At 40.4% G+C, this 15,156-nt stretch overlaps 1 protein-coding gene and 1 long non-coding RNA gene across 8 annotated transcripts in view; one reads left to right on the top strand and one right to left on the bottom strand.

The window, feature by feature from the left end:
- Positions 1-11,563, bottom strand: part of wdr25 (WD repeat domain 25) — a 44,617-nt gene extending 33,054 nt beyond the window's left edge. The window contains exons 1-2 of one of the 6 annotated variants that reach the window (XM_060933523.1): positions 10,357-11,563; positions 2,398-2,481 (exon numbers count right to left, since the gene is read on the bottom strand). In XM_060933523.1, coding sequence (XP_060789506.1) covers positions 2,398-2,481; positions 10,357-10,458 — 186 coding nt within the window. In that variant the 5' untranslated portion in view covers positions 10,459-11,563. Of the gene's footprint in view, positions 1-922; positions 1,616-2,397; positions 2,482-9,900; positions 10,166-10,356 lie in introns of those variants that run through there. The other 5 variants (XM_060933528.1, XM_060933526.1, XM_060933524.1 and 2 more) reach the window with 5 other exon arrangements.
- Positions 10,744-14,859, top strand: LOC132894147 (uncharacterized). Of its 2 annotated transcripts, none has more exons than XR_009655621.1 (2): positions 10,744-10,931; positions 12,992-14,859. It is a non-coding gene; the product is annotated as an uncharacterized LOC132894147 (long non-coding RNA). The 2 variants fall into 2 exon arrangements; XR_009655622.1 differs by having other exon boundaries at positions 10,744-11,176.
- The last annotated feature ends 297 nt before the right edge of the window (positions 14,860-15,156 follow it).

Genomic DNA, 15,156 nt, shown 5'->3' with positions numbered 1-15,156 from the left:
TCTGATTGACGTGTCAGTATCCAATCATTTTGAGGTGGTACCTCGATATGATTGGATGGCGTTTTTCCTTTATTTTACACTGTAGACTGGATTAAAATATTTCATTTTTTGGGTCAAACCTTCTATTGTACTGCTTGCAACATGGGTGTGCATTTCATCCATTGATGGTATGGCTGATGGCTTTCAAAACATCTCTGAATGGGGCAACAGGTATATTACATAAAAATGGATAACAGTAATGGTGAAAATGATAAGTTGGCCTTATATATGCCAACAGATATTCAAGGTATAAGTAGATGAAACGAACATAAAAGGGGTCTTATTTTCAGCTAAAGTGTACTGCAGATGTAGCGAGTTGAAACATTTTCTGAATGAGCTAGTTGGCCCCTTTTAAATAAACAGGTATCTATTCATACAGTGAGATCGCCAAAGTTTAATAAACTGAAAATGCAATAACTAATTTTGAAGTAGATGATGTATTGGACATGTGTCACTTGTGTTTTGTGACTTATTGTAAAAATGATATAAAGGATTCAAAATCGTATAGTTACAAATATAATAGTAACTTCATATGATAATATTAACCACTGGTTATTTCAGAGAGGAAAAAAATGGGGACACTATTGCTTCCATTTGGGACAATACAACACAGAATTCGGGACCACTGGGGGACACAAAGAAAAAAAGTTAATTTCGAGCCCTGCCCTCCCCGTCTCTCTCCCACTCATTTCCTGTCTCTACACTGCCCTAACCAATAAAAGGTGAAAAAAGCCCAAAAAAATATCTTTAAAAAAAATATATAGATATATAGATATGATTCTCCCCAACATGCTACATTAGATATGCACCATGGCATTGATTCGTGCGATATACATTATAAATATAATGAATCATTGAACAGGCAAAATAATTTTCAACCTACCTTTGTGTTTTTTGGTGTATATGTGAAGTTTGATAGTCCTTGCCCCTCTACTAGCATAGTTTATCATGTCGGAACACAATGAGCAAAGTACTCTTCCTGGGACGTCTATTTTCCATATGTGATCACCGAGCTTCGTTGTGACAGTCTGCTTGTCAATCTCGACAGTCAGTGTTCTTTCTAACCAAGCCCATCGAAAACAGTTCGATTATTCCTGCACCTTTATCAATCTCCCTCGCTCGATCCTCTTCTTTCTTATCTAGGACTTTTGCCATTGTCGATATGCTAAAACATCCCGCCTGAATACACGGGTCTTTCCGATGTCACAAATGCGTATCGTCAAACAGTGTGTCCGGTCGGTGAACGGCGATCGCAAGCCACGCGTGGAGAGCATGCGTACTTGTGTTTATACACTGCACGCGATGTGATTTCCCGAAAATTCTACTGCAAATAAGTCGAACATTGTCGCAAAAGTGAATGTTAATTACGACATGTCGAAAGACTCGAGTGTGTTAACCCGGAGCCCACCAAGAATCAAGACGTTTTAAGGTGACCACAGATCGTTAACCATACCCCCCGAAAATTTCTCAACGGATTTACAGCGATCTCAAAAACGATCATTTTGGTCTGAAAAATTCGGAAATCCGCCAATCGGCAGAAAATTCTCATCCCTGAGAATTAAATTAAGCAATAAACAACTCTTTATTTTTAAGTGAATGTGATAACTGTTAATAGTGCTGTAAATTACAGCAGTTTGATTTTTAAAAAAAAAATTACAGAAAGTGAATTAACATTTCAATTATCAAAGTATCACCCAGTTACGTAGCAATTTTATATTTAAACAAACGCCAAAAACCGCTAAAAATAAATAAATAAACCTTGAATCGCTATTATTTCTTGATCTTACATTTCACCCATAGACTGTAAAAATAGATGGACAAAGCCTCTGTGATGTCACTCATAGGATTTCTGAAGAGCAGGTTTGAAGGTCAAATAAGGAGGCTACAGGCATCGCCAATTTGTCAGTGCCTGACTCCGCCTAACTCCCAGCTAGTCCATAAAGAAAGGGAGAAAGGGGTGGGATAGTGAAGCCTGGCCACTGGAATAGTATGGCTGGAGTGCACCTACTAACCTCGAAGCTAACAAGCTAGCCAACAAGCTACTGGCTAAACTAAATGAATCTGCTCCATAAGATACAGACCATCACCACAACAGCCGGTTTACAAAAAAAAATCATTTAAATCAGTCACCAGGTGTGTAACCGTCCAATAACATTTGATCAAGGAGTGTCATCTTTTCAATCTTAATAATTGATAATAACAGGGCTCAACATTAACTTTTAAACCCACTTGCCCCGGTTAATTTCCACTTGCTCCCCAATATTATCACTTGCCCACTATTTTGTGTGTACTACTTTTTTTTTTAGGAAAGCCACAGAATAGTTGTGAATTGCAACAAAAAATAAAGATCACTTTTACCTCACTATCCTCTGCCTGGGGGACAAGCGAACTTTGCTCACACACTGAAACCAAGCGGAGATGTCCGGAGTCTGTTGCTGTTGTCTGAAGAAAAACTACAGTTAAAAAAAGCTTTACTACCAGATTACTTGGATAATCTTAGGTCAGAAAGAAGTAATGGATAGATTTACATGGAAATTAGAGTTTATTAGCGGTTATGATTCATACAAAATTCCTCTGAATGACTGGAGTGACGGTGCAGATTTGTGGCCTAGCATTAGCTACTTGTTGGAATACACCATCCCCCCCCCGAAGAGTCCCAACAAGGAAGAACAGTTTAAAAAAAAAAAAAACACTATAAAAGCAAGAAAACCTCCTTCGTGTAAAGACTTTTTCCTGACATCAGCTTTTGGGGACAGAGTGCTGCAAAAGCCAAAGCATTTACTCTCAAAGGACTCCGACCTGAACTATGGGCTAGATGGTATAGGGGTTTCACATGACGTCACCGCGCCGCGAGATTTTGTTAGGCGCCATATTGGAAGACCAAGTACATGCACTCACAATATAAAACAAAGTACGAGCGAGAGTAAAGTGACACGATGGCTGATAATTCGGGTTATGTGAGTACATTACCAGCTGCAGAAAGGGCACGGTATGTGCAGAAACTCGCTGTGATTGATGGGTTTGACCCATATGATAAGACTCGCGGCAAGGGAGAATGGAAACATAAGGAGGACCTGACACCAATTCTGCCATCTGTTTGCTACCCAGACATTGTAAACTATTTGTTGTTTACACCCAGTGCCTACACTCAGTGTTCGAACTATGCCGATATTTTAGGGGGGGGGTCCCTTTTTTTCCCTTGGGGCGCTTGCGCTTGTCTCGGAGCGCGGATCTCCAAACACATGAGAAGCCTATCTTATGCACATATCACGCGGACTCCACACCTCCACACATGCATCGCGTCTGAAGTCATAACTCATCAGGGGAAATCGTGTCCACATTGGCATGTTCAAAAAACAACCTCGCGTCAACAATGATACCATACGCAAGAAGAAAAAAAAAAAAAACAGTCAGGCTACTCAACAACCAACCTGGCAGCAGCGAGCAAGCCCCAAACCATCCTAAATTATTATTATTATTAAATTGTAGAAGTCTGGGAGGCTTGCTCCTCATACAGTTATCAACTTGGGGCCAATTTAGCATGTTTTAAATCTGAATTTCTTGCGTTTGCTTACCTCAAAGTGTCCGCAGATCATGCACAGACTTATCCATTATATCCACAGTTTTTTGCCAAGTCTCACACAGGTTTCTTTCAAGTCTACTGTTGGGCCAATAAATCATAAATAAAACAGCTCAGATTTATTTGTTTAAGTCGTTTGCCACTCCACTTTATTCTCGTGGGTTCACATACCGCTGCCGTTATTTCCCCCTAATCACGAGTTTGTTGGTCTTCCAATATGGCGCAGGGTCTGTTTACTTCCGGTTTCGGGTGACGTCAGTGAAAGGGGTCTATTCCTGCCCCTCCATGTCTCAACAACTCCATGGACATCTAATTACACAGCTATTTGCACGCGATCATTTATACAGTGATGCTTATTTTTGTTAAAACAATATGTGAAGTGTTATTTGTAAAATAATATCTTGCTCTAGACTCTCAATGTTGTAAGATTTTATTTTAATTTTATCTAATAGTGGATGGTACAATAATTATAAAGGCTAACAGAATCTGCACATACCAGTTGTAGCTGTAGTCATACAGTAACTATAACAGGGCTTTCCACAAGCGCCGGCTGCCGGCCATACAGCCGACTACACAATTAAGGGTGTATTCAGACCAGGATAGTTCGATAGTTCACTTGCTTTGGTCCGAACCAAATGTTCTTTTTTTATTTTTTCATTTTGGTGAGGTTCGCTTTCACACTGTACATTTTAGTAAGCGGACCAAAATCTGTCAACAAAGCCACGCGCCCTGAGGTCGTTCAGCTATTGGTCAGAGACGACACGCGCACGAAGCGTTAAGTTCAAAAGTAGTCATGGAGGCTTTCCGTGCTGTTATTCTTTTTAATGTCATCAAAGCGATATGTTTTTTCCAGTTTTTACTGTTTTCACAATTGTGCGATTACTATGCTGTTGTACAAGTAATTTATCAACGACGACTTCAAAGGGCAAGGCGGCTACGGAGGATATCGCTGATGAGCGCACATCATGTTGTAACAGTTCTGGCTCTTCACGCAAGACGGAGGAGGTACGTGTCGGGATATTCGCCTTATCCATCGTAATAGATGAATTTCTTTTTTGCGTCGCTAGTACCGCCACTTTTTGAAAGAATGTCCCTGATTTTAATGTAGGTCTGACGGAGTTTCTTCACTTTTAGCCGACATTGTTCTGGGGAGCGCGTGAACCCCTTCTTCATTTTCTCACTGAATACAGCAAACACGTCGGCATTTTTGTGTGTTCTCTCCAAAAGCTCAGATATGTGGACATCTGCCCATATATCCACAAGGGTACGCGTTTCTTCCTCGGCCCACGTTTGCCCCCTACTCATTTTTTGTACTCTGTAGTCTAGCCTACCACTGGTCTGAATGACTGAACGACTGTTGTAAGGTTCCCTTGACAACCGAAACAGTGTTTGCACTTTGCAGTGGAGTGTCAAGACTCTGTTTCCCATAATGCTCGACAAACGACGGAAGCTCCCGAGGTACAAAAAAGCAAAACTGTCAGATTAGGTCCGGTCTGCTTTCACACCTCCAAAAGGTCCGCACCAGAGTTCCTTTGGTCCGGACCGAGTCAGGCCTTGCAGCTCGGTCTTGGTCCGCTTGTTTGGTCCGGACCAGAGTTCAGTGGTTTGTATTCAGACCAACCCAAAAGGTCCGGACTAAGGGAAATTTGGTTCGTTTGGTCCGGACCGCACAACGTAGGTGTGAATACGCCCTAAGTCCAGCCGGCTACTTTAATGACTATTATTTTTGTAGCCCACAGGCTCTAAATATTAATTTTCGATTTTAATAAAATTAAATGTTTATCTAACGGACTGACAATAATGTCAAACTGAACTGCACTCATTTAAGTTGTGATTCGCGCTGTTTGTACCGATAATGACCACAAATTCCCCGCCGACCTCGTTGATCAAGGGAGAGTAACTCATCCGCGGCCCCAACATGCGGTGTGTGCACGCGCGCGCACTCAGCGGAGGCAGTAGTGTGTCGGAGGCGACATCGGAGGGAACAGAAGCAGAGATAACGCTTATTTTGTCTCCGGTAAACCAGTCTTCTCTCGTTCAATTACGTGCTGGCATCAAAAGACACCGTTGGTTGCAAATGAAACCAAACTGAGTGGTTGGAGTGTATTTTCATACACAAATGGAGAAATGTTCGCTGAGTGTTTAATTGTGTAGCCGCCACTGCAGACCGTTGTCGTTGTTAATTCATAGCATGCTCAGTTGCGTGAATGTGTCATGCACCGAAAATAAGAGATTTACAAGCCAGGAATGCCTCATGATGCAATACGCAAGAAAAGAAAGATGATTTACTGCCATTTTACTTTGTATTTGAGTAAAGTGAATAAATAAATGGTCTGTGGAAAATACATTTAATCCTGGGAACTGCATGCACAGGAGTTTATTTTGTGTTTACTCCCCCCCGGCTGGCTACTTATTTGTCATGGCTGGCTAGTATGAGCCTTAGTGGAAAGCCCTGTATAATTACCCTTGTAAAAATAATTTCAGTAAACGGTTAATGTTCAGTTCCCTCTTGATTTATTCTCTATTCAAAAGGGACAACTGAGTCACACAGGTTGATCAGTGTGTAACGGACAATAACAATTTTATCCAAAATAGTTTTTCCTGCCTTCTCATCTCTCATCTCATCTCATTACCTCTAGCCGCTTTATCCTTCTACAGGGTCGCAGGCAAGCTGGAGCCTATCCCAGCTGACTACGGGCGAAAGGCGGGGTACACCCTGGACAAGTCGCCAGGTCATCACAGGGCTGACACATAGACACAGACAACCATTCACACTCACATTCACACCTACGGTCAATTTTAGAGTCACCAGTTAACCTAACCTGCATGTCTTTGGACTGTGGGGGAAACCGGAGCACCCAGAGGAAACCCACGCGGACACGGGGAGAACATGCAAACTCCACACAGAAAGGCCCTCGCCGGCCCCGGGGCTCGAACCCAGGACCTTCTTGCTGTGAGGCGACAGCGCTAACCACTACACCACCGTGCCGCCGTTTTTCCTGCCTTGGTCGATTTATTTCCATTTCACATGCATGCAGCTGTTGTAAAGTTCAGTGTGTTTGTGTAGAACTCTCTCAGACTGTAGGTTCATTACTACACTCTGACTCCATGGAGACATTTTGCACACAACTGGGTTCCTCTGACAACAGAAACAAAGCTCCAGCTCTCTCTACTCTTAATCTTTTCTGTTCTTTAGGGATATATTGCGCATGTCGCTCCTTGTTGAGTTTTTTTTTTTATGCCCGGGTTGTTTGAAACCAATCTGGGTTTTCTGTGTTGAATAAGGAAGAGGCTTCACCTGTAAGAAAATCAAACGCTTTCATGAAGGAGCTAACTTGAATACGAGCAGAAAAAAATAAAACGAGATTCTTAAGCAAACTCTTCCTTGTAAAATACGTTTTAAATACAGTTGTGAATTTCTCTGGAGTTTTCAGGCTGAGCTCCTCTCTTCGTATTCTTTAACCACTCATTTCCTCATTGTTCTTGAAGCATTTGCTTCTATTTGTTAACATTTTTCTTGATAGCGGGGAGACAGTAATGCCTTTTATCCATTTCTCTGCTTGAACAAGCAAAAACAGTGCAAAAAAAATAACCATATTGAAGACAGATTAAGCCTTGCTTGCATGAAAGACGGTGTCTGACCCCAGCTGTAATTATCACATGATGTCATGCGCAAGGGGTTTATAAACAGTACGCGTACCATACTACAACAGCAGGGGTATATAAAATAACTTGCAAAGCAGTAAATGAAACCAAGACTAAGAAAACAGCCAAGACATAATGGCAGATATGTAGTGAGGGATGCTTTTAGGAACTGGGGGAAAAAAAAGATCAAAAAGACTAATTTTTGTGGTGCTAGTTCATCATATATGCTTAATCCAACTTGCCCGGTCAGGCACGTGGGGGACATAGCCCACTTGCCTGAATTCACATTTCACTTGCCCCGGGCAATCGGGCAGTCCTTAACGTCGAGCCCTGAATAAAAGCAACATTAGTGATATTTTCCCCTGATAGCTTAGGCAACTAGCATTAGCTTGGTTAATAACTAGCTTGCTAACAATATTGATGCCCGAGGTTGATACTACTATTAGATGGTCAGTCTATGATGATCATATAGCACAATGTATTTGATATGAAACAACTGACCAAACCCGTGATTTAGTTAAGAAACGTGTCTCTTGGTGAACGATTGACTGACTGTTGCTACGCGCATCTTCATGCTAAATGAATATTATTTCTATGTCAAACTCCAAAATGTAATTTTTTTTTAGTTACTCAGGCAGTCAAATTGTCAGTCTGAGCCTAATTTACTGAAGAGGAGACCCTGATAAACTTCATCAGCAGCAACTACATCAAAAATATTGAAAGGTAAGTACAATCTAATAAAGCAAATTAATGTAACTTAGAGGTGTAGTACGATTATCAGTACAGGCTACGATTATCGACACCTTAACGCTCTTTTGGCCATTGCAAAAGTAGAAAACACTTTCAGTATGTAAATTGTGCATGAATAATTACTCAAACTTCCACTGGAAAAAAAGTTAATTGATTCCCGATTACATATCAGATCATGTGACACCGTTCCATAATTACTGACACCTCTGTCCACAGCTATCAGCACCGTTCCACAATTACTTCATCTGGATGTCGATAAAAGTGATCATTTTATGTTGCAATTCACAACTATTCTATGGCTTTCCTAAAAAAAAAAAATTTTTTAATTTAAAAAAAAAGGTAGTATTAACAAAAAACGATTTTTATTTAAAATTTGTTTTGCATAGACTTATACTTAGTACAAAATATCTTTTATATAAATATAGTGATGTCAATGCTTACGTAATTAATTCTAATGCTTGTAAACAAATGAACTGATAATGTTTAACCCATGTCAGAAAATAATTTTGTTCCACTAAGTATTTTCGTAGATCATATTTTGTTAATCATTCGCTGCTGTTTATATTTTTATGTCTAAAAACATAAAATGTCTACTGATACTGTAATATGTGGTAGATATTTACAACAAACTGCAAACATATACATGTTATTTACCAGCTGGGAGGTCCGCATCGTGAAATACCGCAGAGGAACTCTCCCGCCATGGGCGGGAGATCTCCCATTTTAGGGAACATTTACAAAATCCTCCCAACCTCCCACTGACAACATAAAAATCTCCTGCCCACCCTTACTACTGTAAGTTTTTTTCCCTGCCATGGAAGTGCACTTGTATACCGAAGAGGAAGCAATTTGCATTACAGCCGTGAATGAGGATTCAAAATGGCGGCTCGGCTCGGTTTTCCCTTTCAGGTGCTCTCGTTTTCTGTCAGAATTTGGGAAAGAAAAAAATAAATATATTATTTACCAGCTTAAGGTCGGTCCATATGGTGAAATAAGCCTAGGTCACAACCGGACGTACGATTTTTTTGGCCGTGCGATTTTTGGCATTTCCCAAATCGCTGCGTTTTTTTTTTTGTGGAAAAAGACACACGTTGGCCGCAAGTTTGTCTTGCAACCTGAAAAAAACGTAAGCACCCGTAGAGTTTGTTTGACATGACAAAGAACCTCTGCAGCCAGTCTACGGCTCGAAAATCAGCACGTCACACGCACGCCCTCCATGCGTTTCTTGCGTTTTTTGCACGTAGACCGGCCGTAGGAGCACGTACGGCCAGTTGTGACCGAGGCAATACCGTGACCTCGGCTTTGAATACTGGCCTCGGTCAGTACTTTCAAGACCTTGGTCACGGTATTTCACGATACGGACCTCCCAGCTGGTAAATAACACACACACACACACACACATACATATATATATATATATATATATATATATATATATATATATATATATATATCTGAATAGAATATTTCAAGCATGTAATTTTTTTATATGCTCGGAATTTAATTCTGGTCTAGTTCTATTGCAATAGGAGTCCAAATACTCTATAAGCATTCCATTCTGTTATAAACCAGGAAATAAAAAATTATAAATCGCAGCACTTATATTTTTTTAAAGTACTTCATCTACTTCAAGAATGTTACACAAAAGATCGATCCATAACAGTTGTAAATGTCACTTAATTCCACAGGGTGTCGATAATGGTGGACACCGGTGAAAGTGATCACTATTCTCGACACGTCACATGACTTCTCAAACGCGTTTAAATACAAAATGGCGGCTGTCAAATGAAAGAGTTAGAAACAAAGTAGGTTCCGACAAGGATATCATGAAATATCGGTGAATTTGATAAGTAAAAACATGTCAATGATCTTTCCACCATGATTACCTGCGATGATAACGTCCGGGTTTTCCTCAAATTGCTGATCGTGCTAAAAAAATTCCATCTCAGGTAACAAGTTGTATCATCAGACGACAAGATCAAAGGGCGAGGCGGGTCTTCCGGTTGATTAATTAACCAATAATAACTGTTGTAACTGAAACTCACCTTTGCAAAACTGTTTTTTATTGGTAAATCTGAAAAGGTTTCAATTATGGACTGTCGATAACTGTAGCCACCGCGTTCGTGTGTAAAAGTTATGTTTGCACGGAAAAGCTCTTAAGCAAGGCTCCATAAATTTAGAGAAATCCATCACCTGCGGTGAATTTAGCTTGAGTTCTGAGGTAATGCCAGCTAACAGAATAACACAAACCCAGCTGTCACTCAAATCGGCCCCGCCCTTAATTATGCATAGATGTCTGGCTCAACAGAATTTAAACTGTAGAATTATGAAAATTCACCCACCCCAGTTGTCATGAAGGGAGAAACTAGCTGTAGACTGAAACCGGTTTTTCTAGCAGGCTGTAAACATGTTTGCTTTCGCTGTAAAGTTGGACATTTTAACATGCGGGTCTATGGGAATTGACTCGCTTTTGGAGCCAGCCTCAAGTGGCCATTCGAGGAACTGCAGATTTTAGCACATTGGATTCTTTTTTCAGGAGTGGAGGTTGCCGCTTGATTTCACCATAAGCGCCGCCATGTTGGTGTGATATCACCGAACAGCAACTAGGAAATATATTTTCCGAGATTGAAAGCTTATCAAACTGGTCCTTCCTATTGGGAAGCTGAAAATTTACCAGTTCCCACTTGCTCATTAATGTAGCAGAACACTGAGGAAAATAATGCTGCGTTCATGTGCTATGGGAATTATGGTAAATACCAAACGCCGACATGGGAAGCACACATGAACGCCCCCTCTTGTGGTATTTTCCACTGGGCAACTCGTAGAAAATTTTGCTACACGAGTTGCCGAGATGAGATGAACTTTAACCTTTTCAACATGGCGGCGAGCGGTACAAGACACTTGAATGTTAAGCACTGTACGCTACTAAAGTTTTTTTTACTAGTACTAGTGGGTAGTTTTTGGTGTCTATGCAATGTTGCGTCATTAACAAGTGTAATATAATACGTTAGAAATCCGTTTCCTTTAAAAATGTGTTATGGTTTGTTTTTACCTATCCAGAGCAGACGCTATTGCTAACCATAGCTAACTAACTATTGCTAACTTGAATCTGGTCCACCATCTTTAATTTGTCAACAACAACAAAAGCAACACAACACACTGGTAAATACCACTTCCCAACTGGAAAATATCATCTTCCCATAGCACATGAACGCAGCATAAATCCGCTGAAGAGGATTTACGGATTTAGATGAAAAAGGACTGCTGTTTTGTAGCTACTTACTAATCACATTAGCTTAGCAACAGTAACTTATCCAAACAACTCCTCGCTTCCATAAAAACTTTCTCTGCAGAGACCGAAAACTAAAAAAAATTCGCGCATATATATATATTCATATTCTAGAACACGCTTTTCATATTTCATTTTAAGCTGCAAAACCCCGAGTCGTTTCGAGTACAGGGGCCATAACTTTGTAGCACACAGGCAACGTTTTGTATTCCCACTCGTATTCTGACCTTCTATTTCCGGGATCCGCCATTTTGAGTTTTATAGTGACGTCACCATTCATACCTAAGCTCCGAAACGTGTCCAAGAATAACTTTTATTACCAATGATTAAAAATGTAAATGTATTAACGGTAATAATATTTGATAGGGAACTGTTTAAAATAATTTTGTATTTTATAAAAAAAAAAACTCCGGAACAATGTGTGGGCACTTGATTCTTGCTGCCACAAACACATGACCAATTACGTAGTCAGCTTGGCTTCGGCACACAATCACGTGACTGGTTTGAGGCGGGGAAATAGCGAAATGAATGATGCAGATAAAGATGCGACAGTGAACAAAAATCTAAGAACTAAAAGCTGTGGTGTTTATGCTGAACGTCACAGTACTGTTTAACTTTATTGTACGCAGCTATTGTCCCCTGGAAGAGTCATGGTGGTGCCATGCAGAAGAGGATGTGGTGATTTTATATCCTGAGTGTAACCATGCACACATGCTTTGATGTCCTCATACAAGCAATAATTTGGTTTATGATATGTAACCACACATACCTTGATGTAATCACATAAGCAATGATGTGGTTTATAATTATTGCATTTTAATTCAAAGCCAGTCATGTTGATTTTCAGTAAAGAGTAAAAGAAGGTGATTTGATTAAAAGTAATGATTTATGAATAATCCTAATTACAGTAAATAAGTAAAATACAGTAAAGACATTGCTTTTATTGAAAGGTTTTCTGCTAAATCACAGGCCTATTCAAAAAGTGTATTGTTCTAATTCCAGTACCTGCAGCGTTATCATATGTTGTAATGAGCTAGCCAAGGCCATGTTGAATTGAGCAATTGTTCACTCTGAATCGCCTATTGTTGCAACACAAGCTCCACAGCTGCAATGTGCATTATTATTATTTTTTTTAATCCTATGTTGTGGTAGACTGGCCAAGGCCACGATTGTATCCTATCGAGTGTTGGGCTCATTTGCACCTGCAGCCTGTATCAATCTTTATCTTATACTGATTTGGCTCCAGTCATTTTGAATCATGTATTGTATACTATGAATGCTGTGTTGCTAATGACGTTTCACTTCTTATCATATGTTTTGATTCTTTCTGAGTAGACCGTTCGTACTGGAAAATTTGGCTCGGTTGATACAAAATATGAGCAGTGTGAGATGTGCTGCCCAATAGAAAATGTTGAAGTGGTATGACATGTTAATGAGTATTTGTATCCAGGGTGCAATTTGTCAAAAAACCAGAAGGGGGGATGTTTTTTTTTTAATCATGAAACGTCACAAAACTAAGGTAACAATAGGCTAACAGCTCAATAAAATCCGATGATATCAAATGAATAACACTGTGGCAGCGGGGGCGTGGTCAAGCATCGGTCTGTGACAGGAGGGCGGAGTCAGGGAAGGTAAGTGGCAGAATCACTACACCTGTCGTTAATTAATGTGTTTGTGTGTCTTCCCAGTGACCGCGCCCTATTTAAGGAGAGAGAGAGAGAGAGAGCAGAGGGAGCTCTCTCCACAACTAGACGACTGATGTGTGTGCAGATAGAAGCTGAAACGCTGAATAAAAGCGAGTTGTGTGAAATCAGTTCTGTCCTGCCGTCCTTCTGTCACAGACCGATGCTTGACCACGCCCCCGCTGCCACAAACACTAAATGAAAACGAACCAGAGATAGTAAATTCATCTTCCTATCTCTCTGACTAAATACACGAACACTAACACACAACAAAGTTCGCATTGCTTGTCGCGTTGCTGTGATGTTTCTCTCCCTCCGGATTAAATGGACAGTGACTCGAAAATCACTAAAATACATGAATACTAAATGAACAGTTTGCTCTGATGGCGCAGTTCATGTGGCCTTTTCTGCTTTCCCGTCGGTGCGCTATCCGCCGCGTTTCGCCCTTCTTTAATCCACATTTCTGCGAATTTCTCAGCAGGGAAGGGACGCACGTCTGGCCCATTGACAGCGAGGAAAAGAAGGCTGTCAGTGTGGATACATTCATTCTTTTGCGCTCATCAGTAAGGATGTGATTCATGGTGCTAAATCCACGTTCACACTCTGATTATCTACAATGTATCTATTTGCTGGGGACGTTCGTGAACATCAAAGCTGCCACTTCGGGTCATTTTGAAAGTGAGTGCAATGTAGACCATAGAAAACTGTCTCACAACATGCCTGTCATGTCAACTTTTTTTTTTTTGGTTTGTTTGTTTTATTGACGGGGTTGTCCCCGAGGATTTTTTTTTCAGCAGAGATAAAAACCAGAGGGGGGGATGATCCCCACCATCCCCCCAGCAAATCGCACCCAGTTTGTATCCACTGTGTTATTTTGAAACTGTATGAAATGAGAACTGTGTGATTTTGAGTCGGTTCACTCAGCAGACCGAATTCGGCCTTTGTTAATTGATTTAATAAAGGTCTAAACTTTTCTTCAACCTCTTTGAATCATTTTTGTTTGGAAGAGTTTAAGTTTTGAGAGTTTCCACGACAAGGAGGGGTTCCCCTCACGCTTTCTGCCTGATGTGAGCTCAAGAAGATTTTCCTTGCCACTGTTAGCTCTTTCTTGCTCATTAGAGATCTACACTATATGGCATAAGTATGTGGACGCCTCAAGCCATAGCCTAAAGGTTAGAGAAGCAGCTTTGGGACCAAAAGGTCACCAGGGCAATTCCCTGAACCATCAGGAATTGAGCAGGGCAACCGCTCTCAGGCTGCTCTATGTATGTTGTATGTCGCTCTGGATAAAAGTGTCTGCTAAAGGCCATTAATATAATGTAATGACTATCACCAGCAGCTGTCTTGTTGAAGATCCCTTTCCAAAACCTTGTTTCCCCCCTTGCTGTTATAAAAAGCTCCACTGTTCTAGGAAGGCTTTCCACTGCAGTCGGTGTTCCAGTTCATCCCAAAGTTGTTCAGTGGGCTTGAATTCAGTGAGGGCTGGGTGCAGGACACTCACATTCTTCATTCCAACCTTCACACACCATGGAGCTCGCTTTGTGGACAGGAGCAGCATCATCATCATCGTCATGCTGGAACAGGTTTGGACCTGTTAGTTCCAGTGAAGGGAAACTGTAATGTTACAGCATACAGAGACATTGCGTACAATTGTTTACTGCCAACTTTGTCTCAAAAGGTTAGGGAAGGAACAAATACGAGTGTCATGGTCAGGTGTCCACAAATTTTTTTTGTCCATATAATGTACATATATATATGGTGTATACTGTTAATGTGTGTTTAATTTTGTCTTTAATGAAGAGTGTTTTGATTTGCTTATTGTATTATTGAAAACTTAAATTAAAATAAATCCTTAGCGGCTATGAAATACCTAACATGCACGGTGTTGATCTGGTTTAATCGCACATGCACACTCACAGCAAGTTACTGTGGCAACGGTCCCTCACATTTCTCAGCCTTTTCAATCAGTTACTTTATTGTAATATATACTAGTGCATCTCAAAAAATTAGAATACCATGAAAAAGTTCCTTTTTTTCATAATTTAATTCAAAAAGGTAAACTTTCATATATTCTATATTCATTACATGTAAAGTGAAATATTTAAAGCCTTTTTTGTTTAATTTTGATGATTATGGCTTATAGCTCATGAAAATCAGAAATCCAGTATCTC

This window comes from Neoarius graeffei, chromosome 11 (genome assembly GCF_027579695.1).
Source record: "Neoarius graeffei isolate fNeoGra1 chromosome 11, fNeoGra1.pri, whole genome shotgun sequence".
NCBI lineage: Eukaryota > Metazoa > Chordata > Actinopteri > Siluriformes > Ariidae > Neoarius > Neoarius graeffei.
This window is presented reverse-complemented; position numbering and strand designations above follow the sequence as displayed.